This window comes from Uloborus diversus, chromosome 3, assembly GCF_026930045.1.
Source record: "Uloborus diversus isolate 005 chromosome 3, Udiv.v.3.1, whole genome shotgun sequence".
Taxonomy (NCBI): Eukaryota; Metazoa; Arthropoda; class Arachnida; order Araneae; family Uloboridae; genus Uloborus; species Uloborus diversus.
The window spans coordinates 181,418,916-181,441,040 of record NC_072733.1 but is presented as its reverse complement, the minus strand read 5'-3'; the positions used below and the strand labels follow the sequence as shown (position 1 = coordinate 181,441,040).

The 22,125-nt window shown below is 30.8% G+C and overlaps 1 protein-coding gene across 2 annotated transcripts; it reads right to left on the bottom strand.

The window, feature by feature from the left end:
• Positions 1–1,941: 1,941 nt before the first annotated feature.
• On the bottom strand, positions 1,942–21,990 carry LOC129219319 (cytoplasmic protein NCK2-like). Of its 2 annotated transcripts, XM_054853672.1 has the most exons (3): positions 21,895–21,990; positions 10,151–11,190; positions 1,942–6,100 (listed from the first exon to the last, which is right to left on the bottom strand). In XM_054853672.1, the coding sequence occupies exons 1-3, from the start codon at positions 21,911–21,913 to the stop codon at positions 5,894–5,896; spliced, it is 1,266 nt and encodes a 421-aa protein (XP_054709647.1). In that variant the 5' UTR covers positions 21,914–21,990; the 3' UTR covers positions 1,942–5,893. The 2 variants fall into 2 exon arrangements, with proteins under 2 accessions (XP_054709647.1, XP_054709646.1); XM_054853671.1 differs by lacking the exon at positions 21,895–21,990 and having other exon boundaries at positions 10,151–11,325.
• Between the last annotated feature and the right edge of the window lie 135 nt (positions 21,991–22,125).

Here is a 22,125-nt window from a genome sequence, read left to right as displayed (position 1 = left end):
AAATTGCATTAATGACATAGGACTTCAGTTCAGATCATTTAAAAGATTTGCTACAACCTGAACACTATAGTAGGATTCAACTATATTGATTTTGAAAATACAATTAGGAGCTAATAAATAAAAATAAAAAAAAAAAATAAAAATTTCACACATTGCATGAATATTTCTTTTGCAACACACTGAACAAAAATTTGGAAGACTTCAGATACAATGAGATAAGGCTTTATTTAGCCTAGCTTAAATGCAGCAATGAGACGGATGAGATGCATAAAAAACTGCCATTCATGTTAATTCTACAAAAAAAAAAATGTGAAAAGCATACATTCAAACACATCCTGCAAACTTATTGAGCCACCACTTTGAAAACATTTGACACACTGATTTTGTAAAAGTTGAAATTTGTTGGTAAAGACATAAAACATGAATACATAACACACCATCTTTTGTTCTGGATTTTTTTTTTTTTCCAATTATAGTACATATGCTTGGAAAAAATAAAATTTCCTTTTGGAAAATACTTCTGAAAAAATTTGCAAAAAACCCTATGGGAAATTTATCATTTATTAACTTAAGAATGAGTTTTCAACTCTTAGTGCACTTTGTAAAAAATGTTGCTTCTAAACCATTAAAATAAGCAATGATAATTTCTTGATGAAAAATATTTTAGAAACAATCTGCAGAGAAATATTTAAGAATCTAAAATGTTTTTCATTTTTAAATTACATACTGTCATATTTCATTAGGTTTGTCAAATTACTATAAAGTTGCAAAAAAAAAAAACTATAAGTTGTGAGAGTAAAAATCTTGTTTAGGTTGTCTCATTCATAACATAAAAACATAAATATGCCATAGACATATAGATTTCATTTGAAAACAAACTCTTCATAAAAAATTAAACATAAACATTTCCATTAAATGTATTTCAAGTTCCTGAGAACTGCAATTTAGAAGAACTTTGAGAAACTTTAAAGTCAAGGATTAGAAAAAAAAAAGGATTTTATAATTTAGAAGTTGAAAAACTTAAATGCTTAGCTTCAGATTCTATGACACAGGACTTAATTTATGTGAAAATCAAGGTTGAAAAAGAAAAACTCCCAGTAGCACGAGAATGTTCATAACACATTAACAAGTGTTTTGCATACATGTGTTCAATACATTGAGCCAGAAACTACAACAAAATGACTGTGCATCTGGTTGATAAATACTCAATATGGCATTGAAAGCTGTTGCACTGCTTTCGTAGATTATGGAGAAAACTTAGCTTTTAACTTTAGCACTATTTGTCTGTATGCAAACAATTTTAAGAGAAAAAAAATATCTTTCAAAATATCATTAGTGATTATGTTTAGTAAGCAGTATCAAAGTTTAAAGATTTTTTCATAACATAAAAAGTTTTAATTGAATACAGCATACATAAAAAAAAATGAATATATTTGTTCTTAGAAATGCTAACAATGTTTATTTTAATGTAAAATGTCAGCCCCGTCAAATTTTTTTTTACTCCATGAAAGACAAGGTTTTCTTTCCACCTAGATTGCTTATTAATTTATTACTCGAAAGAAATCCTAGCTCTATCTTTGAATGTATGTATACATGAATAGCTGTAACAGAATACTGGTTCAAATAAAAAACATGTTTTGCTGAGGCAGCTTGTTTTCATTACCAATAATAAAAAAGACACCAGAATTTGTCAAAAATATGTAATAATATGTTCTAAAAATTTGGAAATGGAGTCCATTCTTTTAATTTGATATAAAAGCAGAATGTGTTTGTAAACATGAAGTTATTACATTGACTATTAAGATTACTAGACATAAAAGGAACATTTTTCAAATATCAGAACATTAATAACACTTAACATACCCTTCCCATCAACAGATAAATATTAACATAATGTTTAAATGCAATTCAAACATTCCAGTGCTACATGGGGTTAAAAACTCAAAGTTAATACAGAAAAATATATTAATGTTGATTCCAGGGAAAAATAAATGGCTATTTGAAATGAAATTTAAGACTGCATGAGAAAAATTCTGAAAATGATAATTTTCTATTTAATATGAAAAAGTGAAAAGTGAATGTATATTATATCTCTCCCCCCCCCCTTTTCAACTGAAAATATTTCCAGGAATGATTTATACCATTTGAACATGTTTCAAAATAAAACTGAACAAATGAAACATACTTTATTTAAAAAGTTCTTACCTGCCAACCTCTATAATCTTTAACAAGCTGTTTTAAGTATCCAATACATTGCTGTTAATAATTTTGACATTGAAACATGTTTTGCACAAAAAAAAAGCAAATCTATTCGAAATACTCAAATTACAGAGCAATAATAACTTTTTTTGTAATTAGTTACTCTTTTGGGGGATACCAGAAGAACATTGGTGGAGGAGAAATCTCATAAAAGCAAAGCAAAATTCTGAAAAACATTGTAACTTCCTTAATTAAAATCGATAGGAACAATTAGATTTTAAACTCCCCTCCCCCCTAATGATTTAGGACAAAGTGCTTTTCTTTGCAAGGAAAGCACTTTGTTTCCTTGCACTAATGCAAGGTTGCCACTTAATTCTGTGGGAAATTCTCCTGTGCTTTTCCTGCATGCAGTATTACAAATGAGCAAACACTGATATTTGTATAAGAACATTAATATCCTAATAGTTTACTCACAAGGGGGAAAACAAATAAAAATAAGAGGAAGAAAAATTCCTTAAAACTGAAAACAAAATGCATGGTGACTGAATAGTTGTGTTTTTATATACAGTTGGCTTTCTGTTTGACGACTTTCAAGGGACCACAAAAAATCGTCCTTAAGTAGAAATCATCCTTAAATAGAATGCTTTTGAAACTAAAGTGGACCATCTGGCGCCGTGAAAAGCCGTCATTAAACAGAGAGCCATCTCTGTGTGTGTATATATACCCAGTGGCAGAAAGTTTTGCACCTGTCTACGACAAGCTTTTAGAACTTCATAATCGGTCTGCAAAATTTCGGGAGTGGTTTCAATAAAAAAAAATAATACAAGTTTTTTTTTTTAAATAATTATTTTTGAAATAAGGCAGGAGATCCCCCCTGCTTCCAAAGACGATGGTGCACTTCCCTAAATTCCTTGAAGCATTCCCCTCTCAAGAACGAGCCCCTCCCCCCCCCCCCCAAACTGAGACCAAAATCTTTCTCAAATTACCTTCACCTAAAAATCTCAATGGTGCAATCTGATGACCTTCCACTCCTTGATGGGCACCTGACATTTGCAAAAATGCATTGGCTATTGAACAGGGGTCTGTCCAGGATTTTTTACAGGGTCCATTTTATTTGTGAAAAATCAATTCATTTTGTAAAAAGTCAAATAATTTTGCGTGGAGGGGGGGGGGGGATTGTAAAACAAAATTTCAAAGTGGGCATTTTTGTGATATTTTTTCTTTTTTCCCATTAATAATATTAATTTCTGTTGAATAATTAAAACAAAAAAATAAAATTCAAGCTGTGGTTGAGCATTTAACTTTTGAAACTCGTAAAACTCTCAGAATTTCGTTTTAAACTTCTAAATTTCATGATTTCAATAAAAATAAAAGGAGAATTTATTTGTTTACCCCACCCCCTCTTAACAAAACGTACTAAACATCAAAAATTCGGTTTTCAAAGCGGATGCAAAGAGATCGCAATTCTCAAAGTGAAGGCTCCAAAAGTATAAAAACGGCTCATAAAAGAATTAATTTTTTAAAAAATTTTTTAGAATTGCACTTTAGAAGCCCATGATAAACCGACAATTAATATCCATAGACACAGTTGAAGCAAAACTAAAATTAAACCATCTATTCAGCATTTAAGTTTTTGACTCATAAACAAAAACAGAATTTCATTTTAAAATCTTGAAATGATGGTTTTAATAGACTTTTCATTTATTTGCCTCCATATAAAGCAAAGTTATGTTGGAAAAAAAGAGTAAAATTTCAATTCTTATATTGCATGCAATCACATTGCATTTTTCAAAATGAAAGCTCCAAAAGTATAAAAACGGTAAATAAAAAAGTTTATTAAAGTAAAATAATTTTAGAATTACCATTTAACAGGTATGAATATTGAATTTTATTAATATCACTGGCATGTTAACCGAAAATTTGGAGTCGTGAAAAAAAAAGGATGAGTAAAGGTTTAACACCAGACACTAAATGGCGATAATTTTAAGAGCTGGTAACCCTATTTGAAGCGATCATTTCATTTCAGCCAGATCAGATCGATCACATTTCAATGGATCACATTTCAATGATCGATCGCTCTAATAAATGCTTTTTTTAATTATTATTTTTTAAGTCATTAGTGGGAAGAAAACATTTTTATGCAGCATCTTAGAGAACTTTATAACAACACCACTGCTAACGATATGATTAAACAAATGAACAAGCAAGCAAAATTATTTACTATGTTAGTTATTTATAGCTTGTATCACAGAAATGTGCTGACTTTTTTTTTTTTTGTACACAGAAATATGCCTTATTTTGATTATAGATTTGCTTTTTCAGTAAACAATTTAAAAAAGATCGTTTTGTTTTGGTTTATAAGTGCGTTTTGTTTTGGTTTATAAGTGCCACAGACAAGTTGGCAGAAGAACAAGAACAATCACTTGTGCAATCATTCTCTCCCTGCGTCAGCAGTTCATTATGTCCTACAGTTGTGGACGGGCTTTTTTTTTTTTTTCAGTGCTGACAACTGATATTTTTTTGCGAACAACTTTTATTTTTTTAGCTCGGACAGAGATAGGGTTTCCTTGTCCGCAACGGCGTTTCTGCCACTGGGTATATATACACATATTTAAACTTCTCTTAACCATTCATCACTTAACCTTAAAAGATAAAAAAATGCAACATTTAAGCAGAACATTAAACATTAATGACTAATCTCATGCCCTGTAAATTAATTAGCAAAAAATTCAAGACACATGTCCAATAAAACATTAAATAATATTTGCTTTTATGATAGACATTACTCGATTAAACAGGATTTTCTGTTTTTAACATTTATCAAAGTTTTAGCAGCTTATCATATTAATTAATAAAATAAATATAAAATATTTTTAACATAAAAAATACTTATCAGGCATATTTTTCTTTTTCTTTCACATTAAAAAATTAAAGAAGAGATCTTACAAAATATAGCAAATTCAGTTACTTGCACACACTCAATCTAAAATTTTACACATTAAAAACATATAAAAACATCAAAGCATCCATAATATGGGATTTTTTTTTTTTCTCAACTACACTTTAAACTTTTGAAAAAGTAATATGATTATTTTAACAAAAAAAAAAAAAAAAAGCTGCCTTTACATAAAGAATAATTTTCAGTAAACAAACAAAATAATAATTTATAGAAATATATCACTTGGCACATATAAATATAATGTAAAAATTATATTTAGAAATAGAATGCCTCACAAGAAATGATAATGAATCATAAATACATTTATCAGGGTACCGGGACAAATATAAAATAAAGTTTGCTTAAACACCCCAGTTTAAAATTCATGTTGGGAAAAAAAAAAAAAAAATCAGATATTCTTGGCCAAAATTAAGAGCTTTGCAAGGAAAAAAATTTTCAACTTATTTTTAGTTTTTACCAGCAGAAATGTTAAGCATATTAAATGCATTTGTTTTAAGTTGAAATATGCATAAAGTTTTAATTGTAAAATTAGAAAAAAAAAAAAAAAGAGCTTGTTAAAAATCAAGCTAAAGTAAAAATCAGCATTAAAAACCAGATGACATCAAAAGTAAGAGCACATCATTATATTCAGTTTTATGATTCATGAAACACATGCAAACAAGTTCAAAAAAATATTTTTCAAACATCACGAAAATTATTGAAAAAGTGATTCTCATCATAGAGATAATACTTTTTTCAGAGCTGCTGTTTTCTAAATGACTTGATAAGGTATAATTTTTCACCATCTGGACCAGTATAAATAGGAGCTCTTTTGTAATGCTCTACAAGTTCATCTAATGAGTTAAATCTTCGCTGCCCAATACAATAAACACCATCTTCCATGTGGACTCTGAAATGCTTATTTCTAGTAGGAGCCTTTAGTGAGACTGAAAAATCACCAGCCTAAAATGCAAATAAAAATTTTTAAAATATAAATTTATAAAAAATGAAAAAAAATTAGCAGTTCAAAACAATGCACTAGTTTCCAAAAATTATTAAGACAGATACTCTTCTAATACGTTTTGTCCCAAACAAGTAATTGTAAATATAAAGAATTTTGTTTGAATAAAATCAATACAAAAAAAAATTTTAAACCATTAATTAAGAGTAAACAATTTTAATGTAGAGTAAAAAAATTAAAGGACAACTGTAATGTAACTACTACTTATGCTGATTCATAGGTCACATTAAATTTCATCATTTTATTTCACTATAGGCCATATTTCTTTGTTGGCCAGTGTGAAGACACAAGTGATTTTTTTACTCTTAAACATTTTCAGCTTTATATAAAGACAAAATAAATTTCTCACTATGCGTGAAAAATCTAATTACATCATAACAGTTAATGGCTTAACTATCTGATTTCTTTAAAAAAGCGATCAATAGTTACAAATCGGCAAAAAATTGCATAATAGTTATAATTTTCAAGTGTGAAACAATTTCTAATTTTCAAGTCTGAGTTTTATTTGAAAAAAAAAAAAAAAAACTTAAATCCAGGATTACAAGACTTGGCTCCTGAAAATTAATAAGGTGATTATTTTTTAAGATGAAATCAAAGGCTCAAACAGATTTTCAGTTTATCCCACGCAAGTATTTAAACATTTTTGAAAATTATACTTGCTACTGAATATGGAAAAGAATTTAACTCTAGATGCAATATATGAATCTCCCATAATTAATACAATTAACTAGTTTTAAAATTTCACACTTAATAATGCAGAAGTGAAATATGAACTATAGATGTTATAAACATATTAAAGAATCTTAAAAAAATAAAAACAAAAGTAAAGTTTAGCCAGCAATTTAGCATTAAACTTTTTGTCATTTGACACTCTTAAAAAACACCAAAATTTGCTTAAATTTTAAAACTTTTCAATTTCATGAATCAAATAGAAGTACAAAAAAATTTTATTGAACAGCCTTTACAAATGGTGAAGAAGTGAGAAAAATCCAATCTCCTTAGTACACCGGTCGGCAATCTAAATTGACTGAAGATCTACTTTCCAAGTTCGGTAGGTACGAAGATCGACTTGGGGGGGGGGGGGAGAAGAAAGTCAATTTTGGTTTACTTTAGGTCTTTGGGGGGGGGGGGGGGGTTAACGGTCGTGTTGCATTTGCGGTTAAGTTGAGATTATGCCAACTTTAAATTATAGGCAGAATCTTATCAAAATCGACTTTACTATGTATTAAATAGCTACTTTAATTTAATAAAATATTGTTATGTGAACACTGATAACTGTTAACTCGCATAGAAATATTTTCACCCTTAAGTCTATTGCTTGTTTTAAAATTGATAAAATAGTGAAGAAATGAATAGTGTAAAAGTTCCGCTGAACATAAAGAGTTTGGAAAATTTTTAAATAATTTGTATGTTAAACCTAATTTTGTTTCAGAAAATGGTACTCCGATAGAAACCAAGGAAAAAATATTGTCACAATCGACTGAAAATAGACTCGAGATCGACGGGTTGCCGACGGCTGCCTTAGTGGAAGCAAAAAGATGGCAATTTTCAAATTGAAGGCATCAAAAGTACAGAAACTGCAAATAAAATTATCCAAGTAAAACTGTTTTATAATTGTACATTAATGGCCAAGGATAAAGATTAATTAGACATAATTGAAGCAAAAAAGAAATTTAACCAGCGATTCAGTATTGACGTTTTTGACTTTCATAAAGAGCAAGGAATTTCACTTGAAAACCTTTATTTTATGATTTTAATGAAAATAAAAGAAATTTCACTTATTTGCTTCTTAACAAAATGTAGTCAGGGGTCTGGCCAGAGGATATTTGGGTCCGTTAACGGACCCTTCACAAAAATCCGATCAACCAAAACGGACCTTTCACAAAATCCCGATCAAACAAAACGGACCTTTCACAAAATCCCGATGAAACAAAACGGACCCTTTACAAAATTCTGATAAACAAGATCGGATCTGTCACAAATTGTTTATTGAAAGAGCAAATTTGAAAGCAAAATAATGCATATTTCTGTGTATAAACCGATCATTTTTGGAACCTTTTTTTAAGTCAAATGAGAGGGATCAGCTTATACAAAATCGGCTAATTTTGAAAAAAAAAAGAAAGAAAAAATCGGCACTCTTGCGATGCTCCTGCAAGCGATAAATAATTGCTACTGCCAAATAAATATAATGGTTGTTTGTTTTATCACAGCTAATTAGCAGCGGTGTTGTTGTAAACTTTTCTGAAAAGGCATTGGTAAGCACTTTTCTCCGCTCATGATTTAATAAACAATAATAATATATATCTGCGAAATGAACTTAGAACTGCAAAGGGATAGTAAGGGTGAGGAAAAAATATGATCGCTTCAGATAGGGTTACCAACTTCAAAACTATCACCACTTAGCGTCTGGCGTTGAACCTTTATAATGACTTGATTAGAAAATATTCTCATCATTTTGTCGGCTTGTCAATATTTGCGTTTTTACGGTGCGGTGCGATGTTTAATTGTTATTTTGGGAGAAAATTATATGGATTTTGATTTTTCGATGCTAACAAGGATGATTAACTTTAAATAAACTCTTTTAATTACCGTTTTTTTTTCCTTTAGATGTCTACATTTTGAAAAATGCAATCTTTTAACATCCGATATGAGAATCATATTTTGTTCTTTTTTCAATCTAACTTCGCTTTATTAGGATTCAAATAAATGAAAAGTCTCTTTATTTCTGTTAGAACTCTCATTTCAAGTTTTTAAAGCAAAATTCCATTTTCTGTTATGAGTCAAAAATTAAAATGCTGAATAGATGGTTTATTTTATTTTATTATTATTATTTTTTGGGGGGTCAACTGTGTCCACAGATATTAATGATATGTTATCATAGGACTCTAAAATGCAATTTTAAAATAATTTTATCAAAAATATTTCTTTTACAAGCCGTTTTTATACTTTTGATGCCTTCACTTTGAGAATTGCGATCTCTTTGCATCCACTATTGGAATCCGATTTTTCGAATTTTTGATGATTATTACGCTTTGTTAAGAGGTAAATAATTGAAATATCTTTTTATTTTTGTTAAAATCACGGAATTTAGAAGTTTTAAACGAAATTCTGTGCTTTTTAAGAGTGTCTTGGGTCAAAAAGTTGAATGCTGAACCCTATTCTGAATTTTGTTTTATTTATTTATATTTTTGTTACAATTATTTTAAATATTGTACAGAAATATATCTAGTATAAAATTTAACATAATGCAGAATGGTAGATAAATATTGATACTTGAAAGAGCGATGCCCCCCCCCCTCCCAAATATCAGAAAAAAAATCCAGAATGATTTTCTCGCCATAGAAGAGGAAAACACTCAACTTTAAGTTTAATTGATGCAGTTTGTGCCATCTCTAAATTCTAAAATTTCGTTTTAACAAATTTTTTTTTGCGAAATTTTTTGATTTTTTACAAAATTAATTCTTTTTTCACAAAATTATTTGATTTTTCACAAAAAACGGACCCTGTGAAAAATCCTGGACAGACCCCTGGTAGTAAGCATCAAAAATGAGAAAACACGATTCTTATATGGGATCCAAAAAGATTTTTTTTTTCAAAATGAAGGCATCAAACGTGAAGAACAGCCCACAAAATAATTTAATCAAGAAAAATAATTTCAGAATAGCATTTAATGTGTCTACATTATGAATATTATTAATGATTAGTGAAATAATCACCAAAAATTTAGCGTAAGGAAAAAAAATGACATGTTAAGACGGGGAATGAACTGGTTGTTCTCAGGGTAAAATCGAAAATTCAAGAGGGAAAAAACTATTACCGAGTTTTGAACATGTTTGCGAATCAACTCCTGTATTTTCAAAATGTTTGGCATTATATACTGTACACAATAAAATATGAAAATGTTTTAAAATATTTAAGCATAAACTCCAAAAGCAAAAAAATAACTCAGGATATGATTTTAAATAATACTGATGTGTGACCAAGAAACTTACATTTGTCTCACTATCTCTGATTACAAAATCACCATCTTCAGCAAACTCATTGAGCATCCTGTCACATTCACTCCGTGTAATACTTCCTACATACCAAGGTCTATCACAACCACCTTTATTCCTTTGTTTCACTAAAGGTGACCCACCACTTGCTCCTAAAGGTGATTTTGTATGTTCATGTTGTGATCCATTGACTGCTACACCAATGTTGGAACCATCATCCATTTTTGATGGGACAGCATCAGAATCACTAGAATCAGTTACAGATCGACCAGGGGAAACTATTTGAAGGTAATTTTTTGGTACAAGACCAATCTGTCCAATGTTGTTACGGGCCCTCCACCAATCAGGATCATTTGATGGACGTTCAACAACTTCTAACTGTTCACCTTTTTGGAAGCTGAGTTCTTCATCACTTTGAGAATTAAATGTATAAAGAGCAACCACAACATCATTGCCTTGAAGAACATTCTGATATGTCACTGTGACCGGTTCTTCATCAGCAGGTAAGTTACAACTTATCTCTGGAACATCCTTTGGTTCTTCTTGAACATAGTTAGATGGAAACCATCCAATTTGGTTGTTACTTTCACCTTTCCACCAACCATCACTAGACTTTTCCATCACAACCACTCTTGTTCCTTTCATAAGAGATATTTCATCAGCTTGTTGAGCTTCATAATTATATTTAACTACAGCTGTTGTATTCAAACAAATTTTATTAGCTGGTGTAGTGACCCGTGGAGAAACACCTTTCAAATCAGTTTCCTTAGATGCTACACGAGAGGAAGGAGAAGAAACCTTTGGTTCACTCTTTTTGCGAACACGTTTACGAATACTGTCAAAAATTGATGGTTTTTCACGTTTCACATAGTTAGAAGGAACAAATCCAGCCTGATTTCTAGAGTTCTGAACTTTCCACCAATGTTTGCTGTCATCTAAGAGTATCAAACGTTCATTTTTCTTGATGTCAAGCTCTTGACTTCCTTGAGCTTCATAGTCGTATTTAGCAACTACATACACTTCCTCCACAGATTTGCCTAAAAAAATTGAAAACATTAAAAAAAAAAAAAGAATGGATGCTATATTAACACAAGAATTCATTCTAAAGTTACACTATATATGAGCTAAAAACATGACAGTAACTCATTTTCACTATTTACTCTTGACTACTTACTGAACACAATGGGTTTCTTTTTAGGGCAAAAGGCGAAACAAAGCTTTTGAATTGCTTCCAGATGCATATCATGGGGGAATTTTCGCAAGGTGTTTTAAGTGTTATTTCTCCTCTTAATCTTTTTATGGGGGGGGGGTCTCAGTACTTATTGAGTGGTGCATCATTGGCCTTGGGTGAGGGGACACCACGTTGAAAAAGTGCCCTTTTTAAAAAATAGTGCCCCTTTCAAAGGCCAGCACCTTTTTTTTTCTAGAGTGAACACTATTCGAGACTCTACTGTACTTAATGTTTCAAAACTTAAAATTTTTGTTTGGCAAAGTTTGGCAATAAAACATTTAAAACTGGTGTCTTAAACAGTGAAGTGTGCAGTTTGAAAACCTATTTCATAAAACAACCCTTAAAATTGACAATCAAAATTTTCAGAATTTAAATTTAACTATTTTTAATTAGTTTCAGGGCATAATAAATAGCCAAACATCGGCTAGACTAATGCTTTTGAAAAAAATTTCTAGACAATTGTGATCAGAAATAACCAAGGGTTGGTGGTTCCACGGACCACTGATTATTTTTTTATGGCAGTCGGAGGTAAGTTTCACTGGTCTTGGAGAGGGAGTAAAAGGGAGGAGACAAATCTCCACAATAGCTACTTACTATGAAAGCACTTACACTATCTTAAAAGTCAGAATGTCTTTAGTTGCATCCTATTTTGGAGATTTGTTTTAAATTCAATGTCTTTATTTTATTTTTAAATCTATTAATTTTCTATTCAGTTATTTATTTTTGAGAAGCAGTCATTATTATCCACGAAACTAAATGACTAGTATGGTAACTAATTGGAAGATAATTTAATTGATTACCTGAATGTTTTTCAGTTTATATGTAGAAGTTTATTTTGATTGAAAAATACTGTGAATAACCTATTCTCAGAATAATATGTAATTTAGCATAATGATTGCATAAACTCTCAGAAATAAAAAAAGCAATTTTATTCCTTTCTTCAACATCAAATCTTACAAAAGAAGGCGAAATACCATTGCTTCATACGAAAAAAAGCAAGTTGGTTAGTAAAACAAAATTAAATATTATTGAAGTAACAATTGATGTGCAGATAATTTAATTGTTGGAATATTTTTTAAGTTGCACAGAGAACTTATATGTATGACGAAAATTGTGATGAACCTTATTTTCAGAACAAAAATAAATTAGCAATGATTAAAAAAAAACAGGTTCTCTATGTTGAGCAAGCAATAAATCATATTAATGTTTGAATTAAATACCAGAATTTTTTTCCATAAAAGTAATTAAAATCTGCATTTCATTTAATTTCGAAAATTAATAATCAACAAATGAACAAGCATGAAAATTAATTATGAAATACTAAAGGTAATTTAAGCTTAATTATAAAAAAAAAAAACGTTTTCCTTCTAATTTCTGTTTTCTATCACTTGGGTGATCTGATTTACAAAAGGCAGCTGGATAATATTTTTTTTTTTTTTTTTTTTTTGTGAAAGATAAAAACTTAAAGAAAAGAACAAAATAATACAGAAATAACTATGATGTAAACATGTTTTACTTTCAATAAAAATAATGATATGAGTTCAAATACTGCTAATAATATTTTGATTGGCTAGAATATTGAATAAATATGAGAATCTAAATGAGAAACATGACAAAGAAAGCAATTTTAATATCATAATGATAAGGATCTCTCTTGGGGAAAAACAGGTCCCATATAAGACCTCTCAGAATTTCCTCGTATCCATAGCCCGAAACTAACAGAGTGCCAGCCACGTCCCGATGGTCTCCCCACTGGATTTGGTCGAAAACACTCGGTCCAGCGAAATTCTCCTTTTTCCTTCTCATTTAACACCGAAGCGCCTCTAGCGGTGACGAAAAAAATCTACCACATTTTTACCATGTTGCCAAAGGAGATGAAGCTCCTTCCTTTTAGCCTTCCTGGTCTGGGACCAGTGGTCCAGCAGTAATTTCTAACGCTGCAACACATGTTGTAAAGTTTACTCGTTTTTTGATTTTTTAAAGGAAAAATCGGAAACATTAGCATTAATAAAGGCACTAAAATGCAGTTTTCTATGGAACTCCAAAATGAGCAGGTGCACATCCTTAGAGTCAGTGGGATCTATGGCTACCACCCTTCTCCCATGAGGTCAAAACCATTCACTAAATAAAATTAAAACTTCAGATCTTTAATACAAAATTTTTATAAACTTGACTTTTTATTACATTTAAATAAATATACACACTACTATACAGTTGCGTATCAATGGCAGGAGGATAAGGAGGCCGTAGCCTCTTCTCTCATTTGGCCCAAACTTACAACATATGAAATTGTGATTTGCAATGGTTTGGAAAGGCTTGGAGAAAAAAAATTTTATTTTGTGATTGAGGTCAATCGATCATAGAGCAAAACTTTGTTGAAAATAATTTAAGCATGCCACAGGAAAGGCTGAGGAGATCAGTTGGATGACTTCTGAATAAAGGAGTTGGAAACTCTTCATTAGGAGTTGGAAACCAGGAGAACTCCAGGCTGCTTTATTTTAACTCAATCTGCTAACTTTTTTCTTTTAAACTGAAAACCAGCTGATTTGAAAACTTGTATAACTCTGCCTAATAATACGAAAAGCCAATCATTAGAAACCACATGGTTAATTATTTATAAATTTTTTTAGAATACTAGCTACCAGGGACCAGTGGATTTGTTTAGTTTTATAACTCTTTTACCAGTCAGCAAACTGTTTTGTTGCCTAATATTTCCCGATTACAGGTGGTCTTTTAATTCAAAGTTATGTTCAAATTAAAACAGTAACATATTTCACTTGCCCCCAGTTATAAAACAACAAAAGAAATTCTCCCCCCCCCCCCAAAAAAAAAGTAAAAACCTTAATAAAAGAAAGTAGAATATGAAATAAATATTTAAAAATAAAAGAACATTGTTATTTAAAAATTCAGTCTCGGTAATGGTCAAAATGAATAAAATGTTATATAAAGTATAAATAAAAATCAAAACAAACAATAACACAATCAATTCCTTCACATACAAAACTTGATGTTATGACTTAGAGAAAACTATTTAAATAGAATCAATAGCTGGCTGATGTTCCCTTTAAGGCTTTATAATTCTGAAAATCATTTGCTTTGCTTACAAGCACCACAAGGTTTGAAAACCCTAGTGGTTTGAATCAAATACCTGGTTTTTGAAGAAAAACCCAGGCTTTTTCAAGAACCATTTTTATAGCACTATAAATAATTTTAAATTATGCATCTATTTTTACTTAAATTTGTAAAACGAGTCCAACTCAGAGAAAAAAATAAGAATTCAAAACAGTTTTCATATGAAATACAGTGGAATCCCGATTTTGCATTGCCCCATTTGATATTTTATCCCGTTTCTGATGTCATTTTCTGTTGGTCTGTGAAAGTTACTATATACCAATAATGTTGAAATATTCCAATATATTATAATCCTTTTTTTTCCCCAGAAACTCTGGTTAATATGTTTTTGTGAAAAGAGATTAAAAATCATATGTACCATACAAGATTCACATAAAAAAAAAATTCTGGGGCTTTTTCAAGATAAAATTATTTTTTAGCAATTTGAAGCTGTTCTGGTATTTTTTCTGTTCTGTCGTACTATTTTTAATGTCAAAGCATAAAAAACTTTAAAGCAGTTTTATTTGCAAATGCTAACCAAGAAGCAAATATGCAAAAAATCTTGACTGTATAGAACATGCTATAAAGGAAATTATGTCATAAATATAAAAAAACAAGTAAAGAATACAGATTTCTTTCACTAGTCCTGACTTTTCAAAAATGCCATCAGTAAAACTTTTCGCAAAGCATTTAATAAAACTGAGATAATTTAATTGAAGTAATATAACATTAAATTATGCATGAGTAATACCATTATAAAATATTTTATGTAATTGCAATATTTACATAAAACTAATTACTGCAATTTTAACATTAAATTGAATATTAATTTATGGAAAATATGCAAAATCTAACTAAATATGAAAATGAATATTCATATAATATTGTCAATAGTAATCTTTTAAAAGTGTATAATAATAGCCTGAAACAGTTTCCCTTCCTTGAAAAGATATTTACTTTTTCAGCCTCTCAAAAGTCAAGTTGGGAGTAAAAATGTTTTAGAAGCTCAAGTCTAATCAATAATACATCAAATATTGAAACCATTTATCAATTTACTGTATTGTGCAAACTTTTATGAAACTAATGCTGATGTTAGATGCTTCAAATTAAAAAAAAAAAAACACTGTTTGTAAGGTATACTATTATTTATATTTTGCAAGATAAAAAGGTGCATTTCTATTTGAAAAATATTTTCAAAATCAGCAACTTCAGCAAGTGAAGAAAATGAAGCTGAATTTAATGTGGCAGCGGTGGCTTTTTTTTTTAAAAAAAAATTCTTAAAAAAACTCTTTTCGACTCTTTTTCAAATGGATCCCTCCAGTTACATGGCGATCTACATCGTATCGACCACTGTGAGAATTTATTAAGCCACTCACACAAATCTTGCAATGCACAGATTTCCCCTCTTTCTCATCAGACTTTTTAGAGGTTCAACAGTATGCGACTCCTTGTCCATTTGAAAATAACTTTTCTTTGCTTTTTCCGACTCCATTTGAACAATGCGAAATAAACAAACACATCTCATATGCTTCAGAACTCTTACCGCGCCACTTCGTTCTTTACCCCCGGCTCTAAAAAAGCTCTAGAGTCAACCAATGAGCTAAAAGAAACGAAACTGAAAGGGCATGGCTAGAGTTGCAAGATCTTTTCATAGAGCAAGCGGATTGAAACGAAACAGGTGCTGCCAGCCTTCTGCTGTCAGCTAGGGGGAAAAATTACCCAATGGGTGATTTTGGCACAATCTGGCAACACCGAAGCCGCATAAATGCTCTGAAGGAAAGACGAGGCATAATGGGGGAACTGAACTCTTTTTTTGGCAACTTTTCAAGCAAATCAAGAGTTTTTAAAATTTTTTGGAGGGTTCTTTTGAACAAAGAACATCATAGCTAAAAAGTGACATCTGTAAATTTTACGAATAAGCCGTAAAAGTTGGCAAGTCTGCTAGTCCATGAGGAAAATATCAATTTTTAAGAAATATGCTTTGACTTTTACCCCAGCTCATACGATTTCTTACTAGGTGTGTGCCCATGGCAGAAAGCTGCCGACACGGCAACATTGTCTGTCGCAGAATGAGAGGGAGTTTGTGCAGATAGATTTTGCATCAAGGGGGAAAAAAGGAGAAGGGAAAAAAGGTCAGCAATAAAATCATTCTGAAGAACAATGCCGAGGATAGCTGCTTCACGGTAAAAAATGTAACTCAACTACTAATTAAGAAAAAGGCCCAATTTTCAGCAAAAAATAAAATAATTGCGATATTTTACAAAAAAAAAAAAAAAAAAAAAAAAAACGGAACTGATGTGATATACCCCACCCTTGGCGACTTTTTCCTTGTTGGCGCAAAGAAAGCGTCGCCAAGAAAACGATGTATGACAACATATGTCATACATCGTTCATAGCGATGCTTTTTTTGCGCCAACAGGAAAAAATCAGATGAAAAAACATGATCAAAGCACTTCAGAACACAATATATATAAAAACAACATAAAACTACAACAAAAAACATCATGAATATACGCTTCAAAAATACCAGAAACTAGAAAGGTTTTGTACACAAAGAACAATTACTAGAAAGTATTTAAAATGCTTAAATTAACAAATTACTATTAACAGTTCACCAACGAAATATGTACCAATAGAAATAAAAGCTATTTTCCAACATGCATTTCATGGAATAAAAACTTTTCTCATACTCTGCTAAAAAAGAGCAAACCGATTCAAATCGTGATGTTTAAAGCGGAAAACATCCCCAAAATCCATACCTATTTCAGCCAAAAAAGTGCTTAGTTACTCAAATTTCGATGTATGAAAAATAGAAATGTCTCAACAAAACATCCTAAACATAAACAATACAAAAATACCATACATTTATTTGCTATATAGACATACTCTCAAAATACCTATTATATTTTACATAAAATAACACCTTTATATTTTTATAAAATGCTGGAGTCTACTTTTTTTCAGAAATTCAGTACCTAAAGGAGGCACGTTAATAGAATATGTCTAAATAATTCGTGGCATCGATAAGAATGAACTTTTAGAACAAAATAACTGTACTATTTTTGTAAAATTAATTTACATACAGTAAAAATAAAGTTAAAAACTACAAGAACCCCTCAAGGATTTGTAAAAAACAAAGAATTTCGGAAGTGAGTTTTTTTTTAATTCTAAAAAAAAGAACTTACCTTTTTATAGTATAAATGCTCACACTCAGTCCAAAACAAAACATCATATGACAATGGCACGTTACAGACACACCACGTTGGAGTTAACTTTTAATTAACGTTCAAGTTTGAAGAAACTGACATTTTCTAATGTTTTTACTTCAAAACACAACTACTGAATCTAAACTAACACAAAATAAGCTTTCCTGTAAGGTATATTGCACGAAACAACACGTATCTCTCCTGCGTGAAACCGAGTAAACAACCCAAGTAAACAAGTTCGAACAAGATTGCCTTCGCGTTGCCAAACACAGATCAGTTTCACCAGGGATGCCATGCTTAAAAAATTATCGCCTCATTGGCGAGAAAAATATTTCAATTTTGTGCAAAAAATCGGATGTCGCCAAATGGGGGGGTATATCACATCTGTACCAAAAAAACTTTGGTGAGCGTAAAATTGAACGATCATTGATGACTGTGGTAGTCTGCAACATCGGAGATCAGGAGTTACGGCATGGATAAAAAACGGTTCGAACCAGAACTTCTCCCCATGTGGAGCAATTGTAAAGCAACCATGTGTTGATCACAGAAAAGTGGTGTCACATTGGCTTCGCAACACACATGTTTGTGTGAAAGACTTGTGCCGACTTATTTTCGAGCTTTTTTCCACCACTGTTGAAAAATTAATTTAAGCCCTTAAAAAATGGCTATTTTGCGGTGTTGTAGGTTGCAGCAACAGAAAACAGATGGAATTCTTGATAAATTGTGTGGTATTTTGGGCTGACCAATTAGCATTCAGATAATTAAATTATTTTTTCTTCGTATGGAAAAGGAACTTTTGTTTGCTCTAGTACTTGATTTAAATTCTTTTTTTCACATGAGGGATAGGGCAGGGTGGAATTTCCTTTTTGCTTTAAATGCATTAATTTTGCTTTAAATTTTACAATAAATTTTGCTTTAGTATTTTAATAAAATACTCTTGAGAACTTTGGTGAGTGAATTTAACACTTAGAATTACCGCCTTGTACACCAAGAAATAAGTCAGGGGTCATTTTGTCCCTCGGAAAAGTTGCCCTACATAATGTTCTATATTTGTAAAAAATAGTTAAAAACAAACTTATAATAATTACAGTTTGTTTTTAAGAATTCAGAGAGTTTAAGGATAACAAAGTATTTAAAAAGGTTTAAAATGCCAATGGTGTTTCAGTTGCATTTCAGAAACTAATGGCTTATGCTCTTTTTTTATATACAAAAACATTATGAATGCTTTAAATTCTGGAAATGATACATTCCAAGAGGCATATTTTGAGCTTTTGCTCTCTTCCAGCATCAATATATGTATTTGCATTTCTTTTCTCTCAAAGGGATCAAAATGACACTTGCTCACATTTCTAGATATAACCCTTTAGTTTGGTTTAAAAAAAAAAAAAATCTTAAAAACTTTATATTAACACGGCACGATGAATGGAAAAGTTGAACATGGATTATTTCTTTTATGAAAATATAGAGGGGCAGTTATCAAAATAAAAAGTTTGCTTGGGGTCAAAATTACACCCTCCATGATTCTAGTGTTAAAATTCTGCAGGAATGAGACATAGGGTGTTCCAGTTTAACCTGCAAAAACCTCTATTTTCGCAACCGATAGTCCTAGATGCATACTTCCAATTCCAAAAATGTTCAAAAGCAGATGTGGAGTTGAGATATTTAAAGTTTTAAGCAAAAATAATAAATGAATCAAAAAAATACAAAAAATTAACTTTTTATACGGGTCCTAGGTCCCCTGACTTATACATAGAGAATTAATCTCCATCGAAAAATATTACTACCTGAAACAACTTGCCACTTGTGCGACCAAAACTCAAGGAGATATTAGAGTTCTAAGTTGTAAGGGACCATACAGAAGATTATATTGGAACTTATTGCTCTTCCATAAGAAGGACACGGTGTTGCAGTAAAAAAAGGTTTTGTTTTTCATTGCTATTCAAACGTTAATGTTTCACCATGATACGCAAATACACACTACAAAACCTCGAACAATTTGAAAAAACACCCTCTATGCCCACATATATTTTTAAACACTTGTTAACTGCTATATTTTCCTCCAAATGGTGTTAATGATGGCGAGTGTAAAGAGGTGTAAATCACAAAACGCTGCGTTTCATATCTTGGTGAATATTGATCGTTAATTTCAAACTTTTTGTGTTCAAATTATTTTTTGATGGAGAATATTTTTGTAAAAAACATTAGGGGACCTGGGACCCATATAAAAGTCAACTTTTGTATTTTTGACTCATTTTCATTTTTGCTTCAAACTTTCAATATCTTTACTCTGCATTCTTTAAAAAAAAGATCAGACTAGGTAGATCAGAAAGATTCAGCACCCTTGATATATATATACATAAGAACCTTGTTTCAAATTTGGTTCTAGTAAAACAAGCCCCTTGTTAGCAAGAATTTTGCATATGTTTCTAATTTAGCAGACACAAATCTGTTCGGCTAGAAAAACTCATTTTGTTGTGAAGTTCACTGCCCAGACAGAAAGTAGAATACTACTGGTGTACATAGGGACTGATTAAGATACTAGAGGTCCTAGACGAAATGGTTTTTCAAGGCTCCCTTGTAATCTAAACTAAGTTTTAGCCAATGGCTAAAAAGCAATTTTAGCCATTTCGAAAAACGTGTAAAACCTGGGTCCTAGACCATGGCCAAGTTGGCCTGTTCAATAATCAGGCTCTGTATATACTGTATTAACACTACAGCGACTGACATTTTCTGTATACCTAGAAAGACTGAAGGGGCCAGTGTGGTCCCTACCCATTTTTGGAGTGAATTCTTTTAAAAATTCTTCCTGAAAGAGTCCACATGCCTGATACACTTTCTTTCATGACTAAATAAAAACTTAGTACTTAATTACTTTTAGTTTTTCTCCCTATACTGGGCAAAAGGTTGAATTAGTTTTCCTTTCTAAAAGCAATGGCCACCGTTAGGATGGTAAGCAGTCGGTACTGTTTATAGCATTTGGATATCCAATCGGCTGTATAAAGAGGAAGTTACAGGTTAAACTAGAGTGAATGGCATTTTTTATGCTACAACAATTAGGAGAAAGGAAAAAAATAAATTTTTTAATTGTCAAAATGCTTAGGGGCCACTGTGGCCCCTCCTGTCTTTCTAGGTATAAGGATCAATATTAACAGTACTATGGGGTGAATGATTAAATGATTAAACAAGCATTCAAATAGCGTCATATAATGAAAAGTCAAATTCCATTAAGATCCGTTAGATATTATCCGAGTTATTAAACAACAAACTACGCGAAGGGCCACACAAGCCCCTCCGTCTTTCTAGTGTTAATCAATTTGGAGAACACAAAACTGAAATTTAATCAAAAATTGATGGAGAAATTATATTAAAATTTATTGTAATTTAACTAGAATTTGTCAGCAGCTGATTAATTCATATCTTTCACTGATTAATCGAAATGGGCCAGTGTTAATGAAAAAAAAAACTTATGTAAGAGAAATTTTGAAGAAAAGATATTAAAATGCATTATCACTCTAAAATTGTAAAATCTACACATTTAAGTTTTAAAGTTTGAGAAGTTTCAAATCAATTGCTTTGAATTCAATAAACTTGAAACATTTATTTCCCTCAAATTAATGGGAATAATTCAGACATTAAAAAATATAACATTGAAGTGAAAAACAATCCCCATAATATTTTCGTATTCAGCGATTTTCCCATACTATAATGTCCAACTGTATGGTTAAACCAAAGCAAATCATAGATTTAATATTTGTTATCGATGGCATACATGTCAGAACGAATTTTCTTTCTTGAAGAATGATAAAAAATCTATAACAACTAGTTTGGCTATGGGATATAAATCCTCGAAGACGGATTAAGAACATTTTTTTAAGAATAAACTTGTCGCTGAAGCACATTCATCATAATAATTATGAACATTTAGTGTAATTAGTCTTCTTTATGTGCAACAAAAAGCAGTTTTGAATACTTGAAATAACACAAAACGATGTGAGACCATTAATTTGAATATGTTAAACATCAAGAAATATTTTCATTTTCAAATGATTCTTGATTTCTTACACTGTTAAACCACACAAATAACATCAAAATGCATCACTTTCTTCAAAAATACGCAGTAATGAATGTTTTCATTTTTACCCCCCTTGAACATTGAACTGCACTGACATTACAACTTTGCGATGACTACTCACCCACTTTAGCGTTAGACATGATGAAACTTTATATCATTATCTAAGAAAAAAAACAAATTATTTCGTAACTTGTTCAACGATCAAACAAAGGAAACTGAAAGAACATTGTTTAAAAGAATTATCGAGACGAACAAACAATTAAAGTCCATAGCATTAGCACCTCCATCATAGCTCGCCTATGGTTCTAAAAAGATAAGTTGAAGTGCTCAGAAATGTAATGTTTCTGACAAT